At 34.4% G+C, this 22,523-nt stretch overlaps 1 protein-coding gene across 8 annotated transcripts in view; it reads right to left on the bottom strand.

The window, feature by feature from the left end:
• LOC129940292 (apoptosis-stimulating of p53 protein 2) overlaps window positions 1-22,523 on the bottom strand; it is a 375,436-nt gene that overhangs the window by 71,708 nt on the left and 281,205 nt on the right. For 4 of the 8 annotated variants that reach the window (XM_056048582.1, XM_056048580.1, XM_056048581.1 and 1 more), the window contains one exon: window positions 7,131-7,519. The exons of 3 other annotated variants lie outside the window; for them this stretch is intronic. In XM_056048582.1, coding sequence (XP_055904557.1) covers window positions 7,131-7,274 — 144 coding nt within the window. In that variant the 5' untranslated portion in view covers window positions 7,275-7,519. The remainder of the gene's footprint in view (window positions 1-7,130; window positions 7,520-22,523) is intronic. One more of the 8 variants, XM_056048579.1, reaches the window with a different exon arrangement.

The following is a 22,523-nucleotide window of genomic DNA, read 5'->3' as shown; positions in this document are numbered from 1 at the left end:
GTAGGTTTTTATTTCTTAATATAAAACGAAGAATTTGCACAACGGATACGATACAACACGACAACGATTGTACTTTGTGGAAGCTGTTAAAGATGCCTCAGGATAGGTACACACAAAAGACAAATCAAACGCTGACGGAAAAAAGAGATATTAAAAAAAATGTTTCTCTGAAAATGTTTCACTTTACAGAAATAACTTGAGAAATTAAAAAAATAAGAAAGATTGGTGAGAATATAGCAAACACATATAAAACGCTGCCACAGCGATTTCGCGGCAGGATTTACGAGTACTTGTGTGTTATTTAGTTCTGTTTGAAAATGGTTTAACCTGGATTAAGGTTGGATTGATAGACACACACGATACAGATTTGTATAGTTAACTTTTTTTCTTTTTTTTGTTTGTAATTCGAATCTTCTGTAAATGTGAAAATTCATTTTATTTTTCTTTATTTAAAGCTGCCGAACCAAAATGCGTGCTTGTATGAAGGCTTTACCTACTTCTGTTACATATAGCCGCCATAACATACCTCGACTGTGACTCAGCTTGTTTGTCAAAGTACAAATAAAAAAAACATCTGGAGGCGCGGCAGTTACAAAATGACGGTAATTGGATGTATGTTAATCAGTTAGGAAATAGAAACCTAAACGACGTAAGATTTGCTAAGCCCAATGAATGAATACATCAACCCTTATTACATTTTTGCTAAATGAAGGAAGAGATGGTTTAAAAGGAAGTGCCAGTTTGGTGCGTATTAGTTTTGAAATTTTTGAATACTGTAATGACAGAAATAAGGTTAAGTATTCCACATTCGCGCAGTGCGGTTGAGCAACGAATCTCTGTGTATGATAATTCAATTCAAAGTTGGGCTTAAAGGTAGGCCGATTCCTAGATTCACGAGTATTACAGTTGAATACTACATGTCTATTTTACTAGAGCATATTCCGGGAAAAACGGGTAAAACAACGCACATTATGACGTTGCTCAAGCTCCGTAAATGAATCAATGCTTCATTATCGTCACCAATTATTTTAAACGCTTTTTTTATTTTGTCCAAGAGACTTGAGTAAGTTGCTGAAGTACCAGCCCAGGGATGCAAGTTTTACTGAAGCTTCTGCTTTTTACAAATTGTAAAGATGAAAGCCAATTCAGAGAAGGAGGACAATTTCTTGCAACGCTTTGGGAAACTCAAACATCAAGCGCCATTTTTATCGTTGTCGTGTATTTAATCCTTCTACGAGAGGTGAGTGGGGAAATACATATACCGAGCATTTTGAAGTGTTCAGTCTCCTTGACAAAAGTAGTAAATTATGTTTTAATAACAGTAGGCAGCATTCACTATTCGACATTTTAAATTCTACTAGATTTTTGATTCCCCATTCAACAATGCTGTCTAGGTAAGAATTTAATGAGCTTATCATAGGTTGCAGGTCAAGATCCACGTCCAAAGATGGTTGTGGATTTAAACAAGAATATGAAAAGCCGAGAGTGATACCGTCAGCAAAGCAGGTAAGTGAATAAGAAGTCTAAGAGAGATGATCATTAATAAAAAAAAGAAAGAGTGGCGGAGACAAAACAGAGCCCTGAGGTACACCAGTTTTTATTTTGGATTTCTTGAATATGTCTAATACTAATTGTATTGAAGGATTCGAAAGGTAATTTCTAATCCAACGAAAGAGGGATTTGTAGAAACCAATGGCATGTATTTTTAAGAAGACAGTCTGATGCCACAACTCCATCAAGTGCTTTTGAAATGTTAAATGCAATGATCTTACTCTCTCCGATATGATGTAAGGAATTGTTCCACTGCTTGGCGCGGTTAACCATGAGATTGCCAGTAAACCTATTGCTTTGAAACCCATAAGTATAAAGAGGTTTTTGTTCTTCAAGATATTTCTTGAGCCCATAGTTGTTCGGAAATTGCTTGACGTTATTGTATGTTTTAAGAAGCGTAAGTAGTTCCAAAAATCATTTATTTCTGAACATTGTAACTATGAGTATATTGCTACTGTCATTATTGATCAAATAAGCAGAATATCCTTAGGCACTTGACAATTAAATTTAATAGTTGTTCACTTTTCAAAAGTATTGACATTGAACAAAAACAAGAACTTTGTTTGTTATTAAAAAGTTTAATTTTGAAAATATCACCTACAGTTAAATGGAACATAGGTAAATTTCAATGTTTGATTATTTTAATGCCCGATAAGGCATAAGGACATTTTGTTTAGTTTTATTTCATTTAATTAAATTTTAATGAATTAAGTTTTAATAAATAGACATGCATATACATATGTATAATTGAAAATGTCAAATATATGGAAACAATTATTATATAATAAATCGATATATTTAAACACAAACACACGAGTATGAATAAAAATTCAATTTGAACATTTTCTGCTCTTTATCCCATTTTATCAATTTTCCACAGACATGACGACAATTTTATGATTCGTTTTTTTTTTTACCTACATGTATATATTATTATTTATTTGTGCAGGTAATATAATGATGTGTGTATACATATACAATACATGTTTATATAATCATTATTATTATTTTGATACATTTTAATTTGAAAAACTTATTTGAACACTCAAAATTTAATTTCAAAAGAAAATGATTGATACGTTTAAATCATTCATGTATGTATATGTTTATTAATTTGTTATGTAAATAAACTCTTACTTTTGGATAGAAACAATTTAAACTTTACTATTCATAACGATTTTAATGAAATAAATTATTATTTTTTATTTTTTTTTTTAGCTTAAATAGTAAAAGTTTCAAAAATGAACACATGTAATTGTTTTTGTTTACTTGTAGGCTGCTCTTTTTTGGGGCTTGAATGAATTAAGTTCATTTTATGTTTCCGAGATCTCGGAGATTTCAGTAATAGTCCAGTAAAATAATGGTATCATTTGGGAATGAGAGATATCACGCTGAAAAATTATGTATACCTTCCTTTTGGTATTCTAAACATTGTGAAAAGTCTCAAAAATCATGGACCGCCAAAAGCCGCAAAATCCGCTTTTTCGTTATTATCTCCGTTTCTATGGGTTCTATGGTCTTAAAACCTTTATAAAAGTTATAAAGAATTTGTTCAAATGTTCGCTCAAACATTTTAAGGCAAAAGGAGTGCAACGTTCAACACTTTTAAATTAAATTGTTGCTACAAAAATTATAGATTATGAAAAAAAAATATTTTGTCTTTGAAATCTAAGCTTTTATAAAATTGACGAATCTTCCACCGAAAAGAACAGCATCGTTTCAGCAAAGTAACTATTTTTATTTTCAAAAAAAAGATTTGTTAAGATATGATCTAGAAACCTAGGAACGGGCCCAGGCGGAGTGCTCAAACATGAATTCCTAAAAAATTATAATTTTAATTGCAACAACTTTTTTCTAGAACCTCGTCGTGGGCCACATTTATTCTTTCAATTGCAAAACATCATTCTAAGTAATTCATCTGGAGTTAGTGATAACTCATGTGTAATGGGCTACAGAAATCAATTCTAAAGCACTCAGAACCATTACAGGGGTTTGAAATCATACCCATACATTTATCGTATTTGATAGTCAACGTTATGCTAAGATAGCAATATAAGTTTACCCATTTAAAGAAAAAGTCCTTTTTTCGTTCTAACTTTTTTTCACTGTTTCAAAAAATTACTGAACGCAGCGCACTTTCTACATTCTATTTCCAAAATGGTTGAGTGTATAAGAAAATGATTGATAGAAATATTTTAGGAATTTGTAAGCTTGACAATTTTGGTAAGGGCGCTAACTCAATGGTACCCACAGGAACGGAAAAAAGAGGCTGGCATGCGACCCACACTGATAACTTCCCATCCTGTCTGTTAATCTGTCTTGCTTAAAAGGCTTGCAGGTTTTTGTGTTTTGTAAAAACAGTTCTCGGTTGAATTATTCTAAATTTTTTTGAAATGTTTGCATATAGTTAATGAGATTTTAAGTCGAAAACCAACGTTTAGCAAATTTGTGCACTGTTTTTTGTAGATTTTAATTTTTTATGAAAAAAATGACTGTTTGATTCTTATACAAAATTTACTGAATGCCGAAAACAATATTTTTTGTGAGACACAAAATAGTTTGAAGCCAATATTTTAATATTTTGAAAAAATATTTGAGTCGAAAGTAATTTTTTACCAACTTTAAGTGATGTTTTTTTTTAGGCTTTTATTTTATATAAAAAAAAACTGTCTATCCGATTTTTATCAAAATTTTACAAAATGTCAAAAACGGTATTCTTCGTTTCATGAAATTCCCCCCTACAGAAGAGAAAGATGACAACACCAAAGATATGTTCTTCGAGCTTTTAGAAAAAACATATGAGCAGTATCCTAGCTACGATATTAAAATTGTCCTAGGTGATTTTAATGCCAATCTAGGAAGGGAAGACATCTTTGGTGAAATAATCGGGAAAAACAGCTTGCACGAAAGAACTTCTGACAAAGGATTCAGGCTCATAGATTTTGCTGAGGGGCAAAACGTCATGGTAGCCAGTACGCGTTTTCCACACGTCACCGTCAACAAAGGAACCTGGAGTTCTCAAGGTCAATCTACCGTCAACCAGATTGACCATATTATTGCGATGTCCGAACTTTCCGAGGAGCTAACATCGACTCGGACTACTACGTCGTTGTAGCCAAGGTACCACTTCGGCTTTCAAGACCAAAGGGAAAACAGGGAGGTGCTGGGAGAAGGTACAACGAACGGCTACAATCGCAAGAAATCGCCAAATCCTTTTTCAACCAAGTTACAAGTAACTTCTCTCGAAGTTCTCTGCCGCAAACACAATGTATCGAGAACCAGAGAAGCCGCTTCTGACGTGCTGATGTTCAATCATTCACCAACAAAGAACCCCTGGTTTAATGAGGAATGTCGGCAGGAAAATGCAGCCAAACAACAGGCATGCAAAGCGGCGCTGCATAGAAGAATGAGAGCTGCTCACGAGCTCTATGAGCAAAAGAGGCAAGAGAAACACCGACTTCTTAGAAGGAAAAAGAGAGGGCATGAGAAGCGTGCTGTCGAAGATGTTAAAAGGTTTAAAAGCAGTAATGAAGTTCGAAAGTTTTATGAACAGGTGAAACGAAATTCACAGGTACATAAACCTAGAACCGAAGGCTGCAAAGACGAAAGTGGAAACATCATAGTGGAACCGCTGTCAATGCTGAGGATATGGAAGGACCACTTCTCAGACTTTATAACGGCGACGACGAACTGAATTCCGCTGTCAGGCAGGATGATCCATTCAACATAGAAGACGAAAGCCAACAATCCCGTCCTTCCGACTTAGACGAAGTAAACTCTTCCATATCGAAGCTGAAGTCTAATAAAGCCACTGGAGCGGATGGCTTGAATGCGCAGCTCTTTAAAGCAGCTGGAGATAAGTTAGTTTGGAAAGGGCACCAACTTATCTGTAGGTTCCATCTAAGTATTGTTTGCCCGATCCATAAAAAAGGAGACCCTCTAAACTGCACCAACTATAGAGGAATCAGTCTACTTAATATCGTCTATAAAATCTTCTTTTCCGTAATATGTGAACGTCTAAAGCCCAATTCGACAAATCGAACGGATTACAATAACTTTCTATGGGAAATTAATAATAACAATTGACCCCTAATTTCGCATAATTTCACTGGACTACATACCTACTCAGAAATATAAACAAAAATGTTCACAAAATATTCTCACTTAAGCTATCAGAAATCTTGGAATAGAATTTGTATGATTCGATTTTTCAAGAAGTGTTTATCCCACTATTCAAAAAGTACGAAAAGAAATGCATAGCTTCATAAATTAATTGATAGGTGAAAATCAATAATAAATTGTGTTCACATTTTAGTCTCCTTTTTTGTCAACCCGTGTGAGAAAATTTACAAAAATCTTAGAAATAAGACAAGTCAAGTATTTTAGGAGGTTTTTTACATTGTTGCTTAAAATGTTCTCATTTTGTTGGTATTTGAGTGTGATTTACTTTAAATGGAAGCAGAAAAATTCATATTAGTGGAATTATTTTTGACTATCTTCGACGCGGATTATCAAGTCAAGAAAGATGTGTTTAGCTTAAGTCCACGTTTGGTATTGAAGCTCCAAACTGTAGCACTGTTAAATCTTAATTTAATGAATTTAATTCTAGACTAACTTGATGCTAATAAGAGTGTTTTTTTTTTTTGGAAAATTTACTGATGATTATTTCCTTGTATATGGAAAAGGATATCAGCTAAGTGCTAGCCACGAACTCACTATATCTTTAACGTCTTGAATAGAATGTGGAGCATACGTAACATCTAATTTCACCGTCACTCAACGGAGACACGTCGTCGAAAATGGAGAGTCTTTTCAACAATTAGTCTTGGATTTCCAGAGCAATATATGGGAATGCAGTTCAAGGACCACGTCGTTGGTTATTGACCGACTTGATTCCTTTTTTTTCTGTAATGTCAATTCGAAAGATTATCGAGGAATCGATAAGCAATACGAGCTATATCGGCAATATTTTCAGTTATTTAGTGACTGTTGTTCAGGTTTCGTTTTTTAAGTAGCTTGCAATAGCTGCTGAAATTTTTCCACTAGTTTCACTATTGCTGGCCGAGACGTTGATTTATGAAGAGGCACTATCAGTGATTTAGTATTGCGGTATCACTGCAAAATGTTAACCACTTTTAGTGAATTTCAATACGTATTGTTCCAGCTTTTATCGTTCTATTTTTAGAAAAAACTTAGTCCTTACTTGTCAAAAGTCAAACGATGATAGCTTCAAAATTGACAGCTTCCCGAATACTTTCCAACTTTAACTCCGATTTGGAAATACATTTGAAACAATATGTTTTGGCTCTATTTGATTTGAGTTAAGTTAGTTTTTGAATGTTTTCTAGTGCTGTTGCATGTTTAAGAATTATGTTGCATTTATGAGTTGTTCGGCTGTACTGAATTTGTGTTTAAGCCTTCAGTAGAAATGTTGTGATTCACATTTCGAAAATTAGTTGTTATGTGTTGATGATACGTGTTTTTGGATAGTGTATTTTTGAAACAAAAAGTTAAAATGAAAAACTCAAAAACAATAACAATAACAACAAATCATGCAGATAAATATCGTTATTCGTTACCTTCTTTTGTTTGACAATTGTTGCGGTTCCAATCCTTGGTTCCGATGTTACAACAATTGTTGTTGTACTGCGCTTTTGTGGCATCGATGATGGTGCCATTTTTGGCAAATTGCCAGAAACCGGTCGACAAACGCAAGTTAACATTTTATCTTTTTTGATTATTATTTTTGTTGTTGTAAATACGCAGGTAGGTTTATTTTAATTAATATATTTCAAAATAAGTAGCACTTTATTATTAAAAATTATTATTTAACACATTTTGTTAATATTTTGTTTTTAACTTAAAAAAACGGATGTATTTTATTTTTGTTTTGTTTTATATCCTTTCAAAGGATTTTATTGCCATAGAGTTGAAACAAAAAGAAACAACAGTCTAATCACAGATATCACTGTTAAAGAAATAAATTCAAAGAATATAGTTAAACAATATAAAAAGAAAAGAACAACAACAACGAAAACGAAAACAATATGTTTTTCAAACAAAAGACAAATAAAATGCTAATTTTCTAGTTGACATAAGGAGTGCTGAGTCAGTGCTGCGCCAACATGAAAACTATAGAAGAGGGAGGATACACTACTTGAATGTATATGTATACATTATATGACAATTGTATGTACAGTACGTACACATGTATACTTTACATATACGTAGTTAACTTTTTCTAAGATAAACATTCCTCATTTATAAATATATAGGGAAAGTTTGGGAAGGCGCAGAACTTAAGGACGCCTTATTCTTTATACTAACAATCCAACTGAGACGACAACGCACGGCAAGAAGTCACGAAACAATGCCTCCTTAACTGTTGGTTGACATGAATGATATGACTGACGTAAGTATGTGAACCATGATAAGGCGTAATGTGAATACTGCTGCACTGGGATAAGCTCTATATCCTTACTCGAAGCTATAGTAGTTTTGTTAAATGTTTATTTTTGTCAATTATATGGATTTATGTATAAGCTTTTTTAGGTTAATATTTAAGAGTTAATAAACACCAAGTTTGCATAATTAAGTCGTTTCTTAGTCCGAAAGAAAAGCAATGTTAAAGCTTTTAGAGGCTAAGACTGTTTGAAATTCCTGATTTATTTTTTCTGCAGAAAAGTTGTTAATTGCGTTGTAACTCACATAAAGAATGGGCAATCTGACGGACCACTTTTAGAGACTGCATAACGGTGTCGAAGAAAAAAATGTCCACTTTTAGGCAGAATGATAGAATCAATATAGACGACAAAAGCCAACAATCTCGTCTACCCTATCTAAAATTGAGTGAAGATTGCCATACCTAAGCTGAAGTTTAACAAAGTCGCCGGAGCTGAAATCTTACCAAGTTTTTCAAAACAGCTGGAGATAATTGAGTTAGGAGCATACACCAACTTATCTGCAAAATATGGTCGGAAGAATGCATATCTGATGATTGAAACCTCAGTCTTATTGTTTTTACGATACCGAAAAAGGGAGACCCCCTAAACTCCAACAGCTATAGAGGAATCAATAATCGCTAAAAATATCTTCTTTGCCGTAATATGTGAACGTCTAAAACCCATAGTCAACAACTTCATAGGTTCTTATCAGTGTGGCCTAATAAAAGAAAGTTCACAGTAAATAAAATATTAACGTTACGAAAGATTGAAAAAAAAAACAGAAGAACATCAAATTGACACCCTACATCTATCTATTCATTGATTTCAAGGCCTCATATGACATCATCAATAGGGACGAACTGTACAGATTTATGTATAGTTTTCGAATTCCATGGACAATTTGCACTGCTCTAAAAGAGTTTGAAATAACTGAAATGAACCACTTGATGTCAAAAAAGGTTTTAAAGAATGTGTCAAGATTACAGATGTGATTTCTTTAATATCGTGCTTCAAAGCTCCAATGTCAACGTTAGAGTCACTTTCTCTTAAAGGCCTGTCTAATTACTCGTATATGCTGATGAAGTATTGACATAGACGGACGAACTGACTTTTGCGAGTATTGAGAAAAAGGTGGCAAGAACAGGCTTATCGGGTAATGAGGGCAAAACAAAGAACATGCTGTCTTGGGAAAATAACTTTTGGACAATACCGACGTCTTGGTCTAATATTCACCGTCGACAGACATAATATTGAAGTAGTTAAGGACTTTTGAGAATATGGAAAGACCACTTCTCTAACTATATAAACCGCGGTGAGGAACCGAATTCCGCTGTAAGAGAGATAGAACCACTTAACCTAGGTGACGCAGATCAACAACTCCACCTACTTGATCTCGACGAAGTGAAGATAGCTATAACTAAACTGAAGACAAACAAAGCTGCTGAAGCTGACCTCATTGCTGACGAACTATTTAAAGCAGAAGGCCATGACTTGAAAGGGAACATGCACTAACTCATCTGCAAAATATGGTCGGAAGAAAGCATGCCCGATGAGTGGAATCCCAGCATAGTTTACCCGATATATAAAAATTGCGCCAACCACAGAGGCATCAATCTCCCTAACAATGCATATAAGATCCTCTGTGCCGTATTATGTGAACGTCTGAAGCCCTTCGTCAACAGCCTGATAGGTCATTATCAGTGTGGCTTCAGACGAGGAAAGTCCACTATCGACTAAATATCCACATTACGTCAGATCTTGGAAAAAACTCAGGAGGTTCAAATCGATTTTAAAGCCCCATATGACAACATCCAGAGGGAAGAGCTCTACAGAGCAATGTCTAGTTTTGCCATCCCTGTCAAACTTATCCGTTTTTGCAGAATGACGATGGAGAATGCACGCTGTTCTATCAAGGTCGGGAAAGATCTCACCGGTGCATTTGATGCCAAAAGAGTTTTTAGACAAGGCGATACACTTTCATGCGACTTCTTCAATATCGTTCTGGAAAGAATTGTGCATTACTCAACCGTCCACACTAGAGTTACAATCTTCCAAAGGTCCATCCAATTACTCAGATACGCAAATGACTGACATAATTGAAAGATCAAAGCGTGATGTCAGTGGAGCGTTTTTGAGCATTGCGACGGAAGCGAAGAAGATGGGTTTAGTGGACCATGAAGGCAAGAACTGTTATATGCTGTTATCAAAAAAGCACATTGAACAACGACGGCTTGGACAAGACGTCATAATGGACAGCTATAACTTCGAGGGAGTTAAGGACTTTGTCTACTTAGGCACCGCTATAAACACAGACAACGAAAATAGCGCTGAATTCAAACGAAGAATAACTCTTGCCAATCGCTGCTTCTTTGGACTTAGAAGGCAATTGAGAAGTAAAGTCCTATCTCAAGCATCTAAAATCACCATCTATAAGACACTCATCATCCCGGTTATCATTAATTTGACTGAGGCCTGGACCATGTCAAGGAAAGATGAGAGCGTCTTAGGATGCTTCGGAGGAAAAATTCTTCAGGTGATTTTTGGTCCTGTCTCCATATATCGAGAGTGGAGGAAAAGATACAACGACGAACTTTTCGGGCTGTAAAGCGACACTGGCGTAGTTAACAGAATTTAAGTCCAATGGCTTAGATGGCTAGGTCATGTAGAGCGAATGTACATCAACGTTCCAGCCCGGGAGATCTTCGAATCCAATCCCTAGGGACGGAGACTTAGGTGGCGCACGCAGGTAGGTGAAGACCTCAACCAACTTGGCGTGTGGAACTGGAGACAGCTAGTTAGGGACCGAGCTGGCTGGAGATGCATATTGGTTGAGGCCCAGGGCCGCCCCGGAGAATAGCTCCACCTTAAGTAAGTAAGTAAGTGAGGGACTTTATCTACCTGGGCAGCGTTAAGATCAAACAAAGAACTACTCTATCTAACCGCTGTTCTTTAGGCTAATAAAGAAATTGAGTGGTAACGGCCTCTCTTAAGCAACCAAAGTGTAGCTATATGAGGCCCCTTTTATCCCCTTCCTGCTTTATGGTGCAATAGCGTGGCCTTTGACAAAAGCAGATGAAAGCTCCTTGGGTATTTTTTTCCGTGATGTACTGTACGGTCTCCTACGCATAGAAGGGGAGTGAAGGGGAAGATAGAACGACGAGCTGTACGGGTTGTACGTAGCCTGCTTACAAGAACGAGACGCTTAACGCTTGAACAATACTGGAAATTTATTCCCAAAGTGAATGAAATCCTTCCAAATCCAAAGTGAATCCTGAAATCCAGTTGAATTGTCTAAAGTGAAGCACCCACCACGCTTGCTATACTCAAGTTCGTGAGACATGCATACAAGGAAGGAACACTCATGGTCTTCGATATCGTACGGTTAGCACATCAAATACACCAATCGATCTCGAAGATTTTCACACATCAGCTTAAAGAAAACTCTGCACATAGATCTCGAACCATTTGCTTACAAGGTCGACTTGACTCAGCAATTGAACCCGCCCAATTATTCGCTTACTTTACGCTTCATAGTTCGGAACCTAGAGTAGCTTGTATTGTTTAACAGTTTTGGGAAAAAATCGTTTCTTGAGAACATGAAATGTAGTACCCGTGACATGATGGTTAGTGCGTTGGACTGTCATGCCGGAGGACTTGGGTTCGATCTCTGCCTATGCCATCTTAAGTTTTTTCATGGGTACTGCCCCTTGCGAGGAATTGACAAATCTTCCAAAAGGGAATCCTTGCCATGAAAAGTGCTTTCTCAAATTAGGGGTTCGGGTTCGGTTTAAAAACTGTAGGTTCCTTAATCCCTGACAAGATTACTCGAACATGGGAATTGCTGAGAGTAGTAAGTCGCTAGGCCCTAGTTCTCCACGGACTGTTGCACCACACAATTTTTATTATTCAGAGCATGACATTTTCGGCCTGAACGGCGGCAAGTACATCAAAAATCATAAATGATGGGTGTGTGGACTGGGGTGACATCTTGATGCGGATGAACGACTTCTTCTGCGAGAAATGAGTCTGCGAACGAAGTTTCGGTAATAGGTAAAGAGCCTTTTAACTGAATTTTTTTGCGAAAGTTAAGTTCTTGATGAAGACGATGCATAGTTCAAGTAGGTTGGACCATCATGTTATACTTCTCAAGCCTTAATCGATCTTCCTTGCACCATATTCCATAGACTTATTACCAAACGTGTTCAGGATTTCAATTGGCTGCCTTAGAGCGTATTAATTAAATTAAACTCTTTACAAGTCGCTTGATACTGATATCGTCAATAAATAAACCGCTGTCATAATGTTTATGGACCTTAAGTCTCCACACACAATTCAGATTTCCCCCTCTAAATTTCACAAATACATAAATATCTCAACATTTAGAAGGTTGTGTAAATGGTTCGTCTTATGTGTTCTATTAGCTACATGTTATAAGCTTTTAAGGTGTTCTTGACGACAGATCCTTATTGTGTCCTACTAGTTAAGTTATTTTTTCTATTTAGGTTCTGTATGAATAATTTCTTTGCCAGGTCTTTCCTTTATAAGAAAACCGTCGTGTCGCGTCATAAAATGCTATAAAAATTGTATAAAAAGAATTAAACATTCTTTAAACCGACAAATTTATGACAACAAAAATAAAACCCCCACAAATGCCCCCTGGAAAGTTTCTCGTTTGCATTAATAAGTTTGTAGTATCCATTGAAAAGGTGAGAAGGCGAAATTATGATTATGTTTTTCCTTTCCCCTTTGTTCCTTAAACATTTAAGGACTCTGCTTCGGTCAAGAAAGGAGACTGAGAAAGACGAAAACCGTTTGTGTGCATTTGGACTTCATTTAAAATAAAAGAAGAGACGTTTTCAACAAACAAAAATACAATATTGAAGTTGAAAGCGATGCTCTTTGCAAACTTGGTCGATTTTCATATTCATGATAGGAATATTTAAAAACTTCATAAATTGCTTTTCAAAATGAAAAACAAAAAAAAAGACAAAAGAAATGTCAGGAACACAGGAAAATCCTTTCTGTGGCCACATAATTACTAAATTTTCTTGAGATCAAAAACTCCTGTGTCACAATTGGTTTCGGTTTCCATGCACAAAATTCTTAAGAGAGCAGCGCTCGCCAACAGCAGTTCCTGAGATGGGGTTTGGAGAATGGGTGTACGAATTCCAAAAAGTGATACTTTTGGTTTTTTATTGTGAAATGCTTTTTATAATGCACTGGTCGTCCTTCTTTCCACCCAGAAGAACAAATTGGATTCAAAACATAATGGCGAAAAGCATTTTCATTTTATGATTTTACTTTTCGTATTTAAAGACATTCCTTTCTCTCGAGGGGAGTTTTCAAAAGAAAGAAAAGTCTTTGTGTTTTGTCAAATTTGATTAAGAACTTTTGAAATTGAGACTGTTTCAAACAGGAAGTATTTTATTTTTTTTTCATATAATTGCTGGTGTGATGATGTGATATCGTACAATTTTGATTAGAGTGGTAATTGGCAGGATTAAAAGTTTCGTCTCCTTTTTTGGTCATATTTTTTTTGGGTTGGAAGGATTTTTTGTTAGCAGAAGATTTTTCGTAAAGTTTTGCAAAAGTTAAAAATTCAAACTTCATTTATATTGACGTAACTTCTTAAATCTCTTCTAAGTAGGAGGATTTAATTATGTTTCGAAATTAGACTTCATCAAACAGTTAAGAAAAAAGTCAACACGAGTCAAATTAAAATGATTGTTTTCATAAATTATCTATAAGTTCTCGGAGATCAAAGAGTTGAATTATTGATGAATTAGATTGTAATGTGTTAATTTTGTGAGAGGAAAACATTTTCTGTTCAATGAATACTTAAAAAGTTTGAGTCTTGATAGAAAATAAATTGAACTTTTGATTTATTAATTCATTCATTTGTTTTATTGTAGATTAAGTTGAGAAAAGGATTTTCTTTGAAATAGAATTACATTCATTTCTTCGCAAGTAACATTTTGTTCTTCTAAATCTATTGGGCAAGGGTAGCAAAAGGCTAAAGTTAATTTAATATTGAGGCAAGTTGTAAAAAATTTGTTGTATTTTATACGGTCACTCAAAATGTTTTTTACTGATGAGTGGCATATTTTTGGCTGAATGGTTTGACTGGGAATGTATGAAACTTAACAAAAAGCATTTCGCTCTTTTTAACCTTTTTCTTCCTAAAAGTTCCGTGTTTTTCGATACACTTTACTCAAAGGCGAACAAACAGTATAGGTAAACAGCTTTATGTTCAAAATACGGAAACTCCATTGTAGCGGTGTAGCAACCGGTCTCTCATCATGCAAGCACTCAAAAACATTTTGGTCAAAGTTGAGGTTGCAAGGTGGTTATAAAAATGTGTTATCTTCGGTTTTAGCAGTTGAAAAAACTTGCTGATCATTTTGAAGTTCTACGGAACCTATTATCAGTTCACCAAACATTTGCTCTACCTTTAGTGAAAATTTCGGAACTTGATAGGCCAATTGCAGACAAAGAGTTGCAAGATACTTTGAAATCTCAATAAAAAATGATAAGTCTGAGGGAATTGACGCAATCCCCGTTGAATTTTACAAAAATTTTTCAGTAAATTTTTTGGTTCATATTAATTTATTGTCAAACAGGCTTCTTGAGAAAGAATCTATTCCGAAATAATTTTTAAGAGTATGGATTTGCACAATTTTGTAGAAAGGTGATCCCCAGCGCTCAGACAACTATAGGGGCATATCGATTTTACCGTGCCTTTGAAAAATATTCACCCATCTTCTATACCATAGGTTGACGAAATGGGTTAAAGAGAATCAACTATTCACTATTTTCCAAGTCGGTTTTCCTTCAGGTATATCAATAGTTGATCATGTATTTGAACTTACTACTGTAGTCCAAATGTTTTTTTTTGTCGATTTAAAAGCGGCCTTTGGTATAGAAGTTCTTTAATTTATAATATTTCAATATCAACAAAATTTCTCAACTTACATAAGCTTCTTATAACCGAAACCTCTGCTGCTATATGGAATGGAAGAAGAATGTTTAATTTCTTGAATACAAAAGCTGGTGTTACACAAGGTTGTGGATTAAGTCCATTAATGTTTGCACTTTACATTTATGACGTATCGAAAAGATTTCCCGAATGGTATTAAAGTTAGTGAAACATTAATAAAAATGCTTCTATTCGCGGATAACACTGTACTATTGTCTGATATTCCCATAGTTTTGCAGTTACAAATAAACAATCTCAAGCATTTTTGTGATTTATGGGATTTAAGTATAAATGTTGCAAAGTCGAAAATCATAGTTTTTAAATACACTCAGCGAAGAACAACTCCCCAGCAGAAATCAGTTCAAATACTTATGTTTTTTGATAACTCGTAGCCTTGATTTCCGCACACATGTAGAAGAAAAATGCAATGCAACCAAAAGGGCAATAAATCTTATGTGGAGTAATATCTTATGTAACAGGTATGTAGATGCAACTACTAAATTTAGAGGGTTTAATGCAAAGATTAAAATATGCCTGTGATATCGAAATCAAATGTTTGGCTATCAAAACTTAGAAGACTTTGAAGTAATTCAACGCTCATTTTTCCAGCGCATCTTCAAACTGGATAACTCAACACCCACACATGCAATCAATACTGAATCCGGTATGCCACAAGTATTTTTAAAGAATTTTAAATCAAATGCTGATTATAAAATAAAAGTTATGAAAAGGCCTGACCCAAATCTTTAAAATCAGATATTTAAATATGTATGAACTATCGTCTTTCAAAGAATGGAATGATCTAGCTTTAAGTCACAGCGTAGACTGTCAGCAATAATGAGTGGAATTTTATCTTTCAAGACCTTAACTTTCTAGGTCTTATTTGCGTAGAAAAGCGGCTTTACATAACTTTACCAAAAATAGTCCAGCTGTGTTAAATAGTACGATCTTGGAGGCCACGTCATAGTAGGCCTATGACACGCGCGATATTGAGCTGACGATAGTTTCCTTCAATAAGTTGTTTAATTCGTTTCATTTCAAAAACGTAAGCATTATTTTGATATAATTTGTCGATTCATTTTGAAATATCATACCAAACTGAGCATGAATAAAGTGACAGCTGTCAAAAAAGACCAACTTCGGAATAAGTGTAACCACATTAAAAAGCCAACATTATAAAAATCACTGTTACATGTTTGCTAACATTTAGGTTTTACATTTCAACTTCAAATCAAACGAAATTGAAATCCATTCGAAACGAAAATTGGAGTTCTGAAATTCACTTTTATGGCTGAATCACAAACACGCTTCATCGTCGGCTTTACCTGGCCGTTTACGAGTTCAGCCATATGAAATCACTGCATGCTATCACAATGGAGCTTCGACCTCACGTTTCGTTTGACAATCGAAAGTAAAAGAACGTAATGTAGCTTAATGTGACTCCAAACGGAAACTCTAGTTCAATTATCTGAACATTTGCTTTGTTTGACAGCTGTAAAAAATTTTCAACACACAAAATATTTGCTCTTTGGAAGGATGAAATAAGAGAAATGCCATTCAAAGCAACCTCGAAGCAGGCACACTGTAACACAGACGAAGCCGAACCTGAAGCGTGTTTGTGATTCAGCCATTATCTATATCAATTAAACCTTTTTGAAGTTTAAATGAAGTGAATTTGTATGTTCTTAATTTGCGATTTTCAAATAATTTCAATTCGACTAGATTAAAGACGACAAAAGGAACCTGTTTTAAAACAAAAGTAGATAATTTCAATCCTAGAAAATTAAACTTAACTAGTTTTTTAAATAGACTTGATTCCTGGAAAGTCGCAGATTCTACTTTATATTTGAGGGAGCAGAAAAAGTATTTCAAATAGTTTTGAAGCAAGATAAATGACTTCATGTAATATTTCGAGTAAAACAATGTTTTCATAAATACTTTTGAAAACACTTTTTTGCCTGTGCTTCTTCCCATATCAACAAAAATCTTTTTCACTCGATGTGTGAAAACTGACTTCCGCTAAGAACCAAGAACTAAGAATACTTATATTTTATATTTATTACCCTTAAAAGCAAAGACGAAATTATGTTAAAAATTGGACAATCAACAGAATTGTGTATTGACTAATTTTTCCCTTGAAGCGATTTCGAAAAGTATTGAAAGTCATAAAATCGATTTTCAATTGAGATCTCGATTTCATTTCACTCGATTTCGAACCTAGTAATTAGAATTTTTGATATGATAAAAAAAAATTATAGTTTTGGAATCCTTCGTGCATTTTTGCTATCAACACTTGTCGAAATGGGCTTTAAGTAACACCTTTTAAAGCTCGTACAAAGAGGCAGCTTCTAAACGACCGACGGAACAGACTAAGAACAAATAAGAACAATAATTATCGTTCTTTCAAAGCCTATAACCTACAAGAAACTCTATTATAAGGAAATACAAAATGTCTAAGCTTAATTAGGACCCTGATTTCTGCTCATAGCTTTTATCCTCTAGAAAATTTAGAAAACCTGAACATTTTGTTGCCTTCTTCATTTAAAAGCCACAAAAAAAGAACACACTTTAAACTTAAACTTTTTTACGTGACAATGTGAGTTTCATGAAAAACTTCAAAGGCATCAAGTTTGTTTCTTTGTTTGTTTGTCTGCTTTGAAACAGTAGGTAAGGTACCTTCCACATATGCGTGGCCAAAAAAGACAACAAATCTTTTGATAGAACTATGTCACGTAGAAATAGTATTTTTGTGTACGTCAGACACAAATTAAATAATATTTCCTCACGTGCGTGGCTCGACTATAAACAGAGAATCGATTTAGCTTTGTTTAACATGTTGCATAATTTCAGGAGAAAAACCACTAAATCAAAACATTTTCCTAACCTACATAAATGGTCAATTCCATATCTCTTCAGTAAAACATCCACATCGAACAGTGAGGAAAGGTATATGAACTGAACACGTAACATGTGAACCTTTCAACAACAAAAAAAGGTAAAAATTCAATTTTTTCGCTTGGACGGATATTAATCATATAATCGTATGCCATTTATACCACCACCTTCACAGCTTTGATACAAACAAATCTAACTTGTTAAACTCTTCACTATAAACAATTCACGTATATTTCAAATGATATGATCATCAGTTCAAATAAAGGTCATCGCTTCTTCTTCTTCTCGAAGCCATTCACCAATTCCCACCATGAAGACAAATCGGTCTTCCTCTTTGGGATGATGTGGAGCTGGAGAAGCTTTGAAGAAACTCAAATCGTGTTGTATTTTTATTTGCCTTTATTGTTACACCTACTGTTTGTGCAACAACAAAAAGAAGCAGAAAAGCCAAAACCCCCAAAATCCAAACCCAAAACACAAAACAAAAAAAAACTGATTATTAAGTTCGTTAGAAAAAAGACTTGTAATAAAATGACCATCAGCAATGATGTTTTTATTTTTGGTTTCCGCTTCGAATTTGATTTGGTTTATAGAGGAAAAAAAAAGAAAAATTAATGACTTTTCCCATCACAAATCCATTTTCGCTTTTTTGGATTACGTAAATTGAAACATAACAAATTTTTTACTAATAATTGCGATAGAATGTGTTTGTAATTCCATTTTTTTGTTATATTTCAAACTACGAGCAGGGTTGATTAAATGGGGGGTTTCCTTATATTCAAAAAGTGACAAAAAGGGTTACTTTAAAGTTCCAACTGATATTTTACTGTATTTTGAAACTGATTCTGATGTGTAAGTAACTTTGAGTTTTTAAACTAGTTCTAAAGATGAGTATAATATAAAAGTTCACCATTTCGAAGTTAACCTGGAGGTTTTTCAATAAAAGTTTTCATCTTTAATAAACCGGTATTTGTGAAGCTTTAATTTCTGACATTTTTTTAAATATTTACTGAGCACTAAAAGGGTGTAGTATACCTTTAATATGCCAAAGACACAATGTGATCATTAGGAAAAGAGAGAAGGGTTGGATAAGAGGTGTCGGTGTTCATTGATTTTGAATTTCTGAACATTGCAATGATGGGGAAAGATAGAGCGTTGCAAGGCATTCCACATTCACGTAGTACGGCGAAAAAATGAATCTCTGAGCCTTAGTTGGGCTTAAGCGTTAACTTATGGATATTCCTAGAAGCGCAGGTATTGCAGTTAAATTGTTTAGGGGAGGAATGCAACTGGCTATTTCACTACAGCATATAGTCCGTTAAAATAAAAGTAAAAAACGTGAGAAAACGATGTTCGAGTGACGTAATCGAGTTGATTATATAAATTTCACCAATCATTTTTAAGACTCTTCTTTGAATACTGTGCAAAGGGCTTAAATATATTACTGGAGCATCAGCCCAGAGATGAGAGGTTTTGAAGATTGTAGCCAGATCAGACGTAGAGAAATTTCTTGCATCTTCTCGAAAAACTTAGACATCGTGAGGCATTTTTGGCGAATTCGCGTATGTGATAGCTAAACAAAAGGTGGTTGCTGGTGCACATTCCGAGGATGCCGAGATTTTCTGTTTCGATGATGCAAATGCTACTCTTAGATAGTAGCAAGGAGGGTTTATCTAGATTGAACGATACAAGTCAACATTCAATTATACACGATTTTTATTCCTCATTTCACAATGCTGTGTAGATCTAAATTTTATGAGCTTATCAAATTTTGCAGTTGCAATTCCACATCCGAAGAGGAGGGTTGTGAGTCTGGAAACGAATATGAAAAGTTGAGAGTACTATCGTCAGCGAAACAATGCATTGGATTAAAAGTAGCAGCCAGAAGTGCATTTATAAAAATGAGGAAAAGAGTTGGAGACAAAACGGAACCCTGGGGCACACCAACATTTATTTTATGGGCTTCAGACATGAATCAATACCAAAAGCACACATTTTCGATAAGAGAACAAGATGCCAGACTTTATCAAATGCCTTTGAAATATCAAGATTTGTTCTACTGTTTGGTGAGATGAACCATGAGATCACCAGTGGACCTATTGCTACGAAAGCCGTATTGCCGATTATTAAAAAGCTTTCGATCTTCAAGATATTTCTTGAGCTGATAATTAATCAGCGTTTCCATGACCTTAGAAAGAAGGGACGTTAGCGCTATAGGTCGATAATTTCCGGGAGAAAGAAAAAGATTCGTCTTTTTTTGGGATTGGCTGAACAAATGCAGTTTTCCAACTACTCGGAACGAGCCCAGAAAAATAGGATAGGTGGAAAACCTTACGCAGTGGTTTTTCTAGCGCGAAAGAACATTTCTTCAGAATAAATACGGGGATACCATCCGGACCAGCGAATTTATGAATTTTGAGATTTTTGAGAACTCCCGTCAAAGTTCGAGTACGACATTTCATTACTTCAAGAAACTTTATTTTTGCGTCGTCAAGAAGCAACTTTAAGGCAAAAAAATAAATGTTTGTTTCCAAACTAATATACATCAACAATTATATATTGGAATAAAACAAAATTATTTTAAGGAGTAAGAAATGAATTGCCCTCTGTGTCTGCCACCAACCGAAGAAGACTATGCACTATTTATGTTGTGAGGACTTAACTTCTATATTGTTGGCGACTTCATTGCTTAACAAACTCAGAGGGGATCTAGGCGTATAACAACAAAGGATAAACGTCTAGTTCAGCAGGCCGCAAATATAATTTCCAATTTTAATCTTCTTGTTCACCAACATACGTGTATTGGCGGAAGACTGTACTCCATCAGAAACAAAAATTACGTTTCTTATCGAAATAAAGAATATATTTTCGGGAAAAAAGGAAGTGGCAAGCTACGAGATTTCCATATGATAAGCCAATCATAAACCGTCTTAACAACGAACCAAAAAAAGAATCAGAGGCATTAGAAATGATTTCTGAAAATTCCAACTAAAAATTCTTCTACAGAATAATTCGCCAGTAAAATCTTAAAAGGTCAAGCTGATCTTATTGTTAAACATCTCGCAAATATATAAAACCATTTCTTATAGTTTGTTAATAGGAACGACTTAAGAAGCATCATCAACAAACAAAAATATAAATAATGTTCTAATTTCTATTGTTTAAAGACAGAAGTAACTTACTCCAATACTGCCAAATACCTTGAAATTACTTTCGATGGAAAGCCTAAATGGAAGGAGCAATGTGCAAATGCAAAGAGAAGATCTAACTTTGAAATTCAAAAGAGTCACTGGTTAATACGAAAGAACTCTAACCTAACTATCCAGAACAAAAAATAAGTGTTATAACAGCAAGAACTCAGAACTGTTTGGGTTTATAGCGTCCAACTTTGTGGCTGTACAAAGTAAAAAAAATTATCAACTAGTTCAAAAATTACACAAAAAAGTCTTTGGTCGAAAAGACTTTTGCACAGAATTGGTTAAAAAAAACATGTTGTATCACATTCAGCCACTACAAGGTCATAAACCAACTCCAAAATGAAAACCGTCTTAAACGTAAAAGACGATGTTCGAGGATTGAAGAACCAAACGCTATGGGAAAATATTTTAACTAAAACTAAAAAGAAACAATACTTACCCTGAATTATAAATAAAGAAAAAAAAATGACTTGTCAATCTTTCATAGATTTTGTGTCTTTTTATAGAATAGAAAGAACAAAAATAAAAGTTAACACGAATATTGAAGCTGTTCGATCACCAGGAACGTCGTTTCATCGCCGAATCAAAATGATCTAAATTCTTATCAAAAAATTATCTTCAGTGATGAGGCACTTTTTCACATCGAAAGTTACGTCAATAATCTGTTTTGTATTGCATTCGAAAAATCAAAGAATGATTGTTCGGAAACCATTCTCTTTCAACGTGTTACTGTTACGGTGCGGTTTTTGGGAAATGTGTAGATTAAATCCTAGTTATTCGAAATTGACGAATAATTCGTATTTCCTAAATTAGACGATAAAAATTGAAAGATATAAATCAACTGAACTCTTCTTTCGTCTTTGTCGAATTGAAAATTTTGACATTTTGACTCTTTTTTGACGTAGAGAAGAAGTTTAATGATCTTGAAAGGAAGTTTTTGTAATCGATCCGATTTGCCGAATTGAAAATTTTGACACGTCGAGAGCTTAAATAAAAGATTTTTAGAAAGATGTCTGTACGTACATACGTTCAGGAAGTTTTTTCGTCTTCTATAGCTCAAAAACTAGTAGAGATATCGACTTCAAAGAAATTTTAATATACAACGAATAATGCAGAAAGGACTCTCAAAAAAATTTAGTGGGTGGTTTTTTTACCATAGTAATTACAAAAACAAAGTGGACATTTTGGTTAACCCTAAATGTCTCACAAACCAATAACGCTAGAGATTTATTTTTGGTAAGAAATATCCAAACATTTTTATAAATCATACAAACTGTAAAACAAAATATTTGTTACCTCGAAAATTGTACGTACAAAAATTGATTTTGTCTCCAAAATAATTTTGTGCAACGAAAAAAAAAACTTTTTAACATCTGGTAAAATTTTGACAAAAATCGAAGAGACAGTTGTTTTTTAATAAAAAAAATAAAAACCTAAACAAAAAATTAAAAAGAGGGTGGG

Source organism: Eupeodes corollae, chromosome 1, assembly GCF_945859685.1.
Source record: "Eupeodes corollae chromosome 1, idEupCoro1.1, whole genome shotgun sequence".
In the NCBI taxonomy this organism is placed as follows: Eukaryota; Metazoa; Arthropoda; class Insecta; order Diptera; family Syrphidae; genus Eupeodes; species Eupeodes corollae.
The sequence above is the reverse complement of the archived record's forward strand: the minus strand, read 5'-3'. Positions and strand labels throughout refer to the sequence as shown.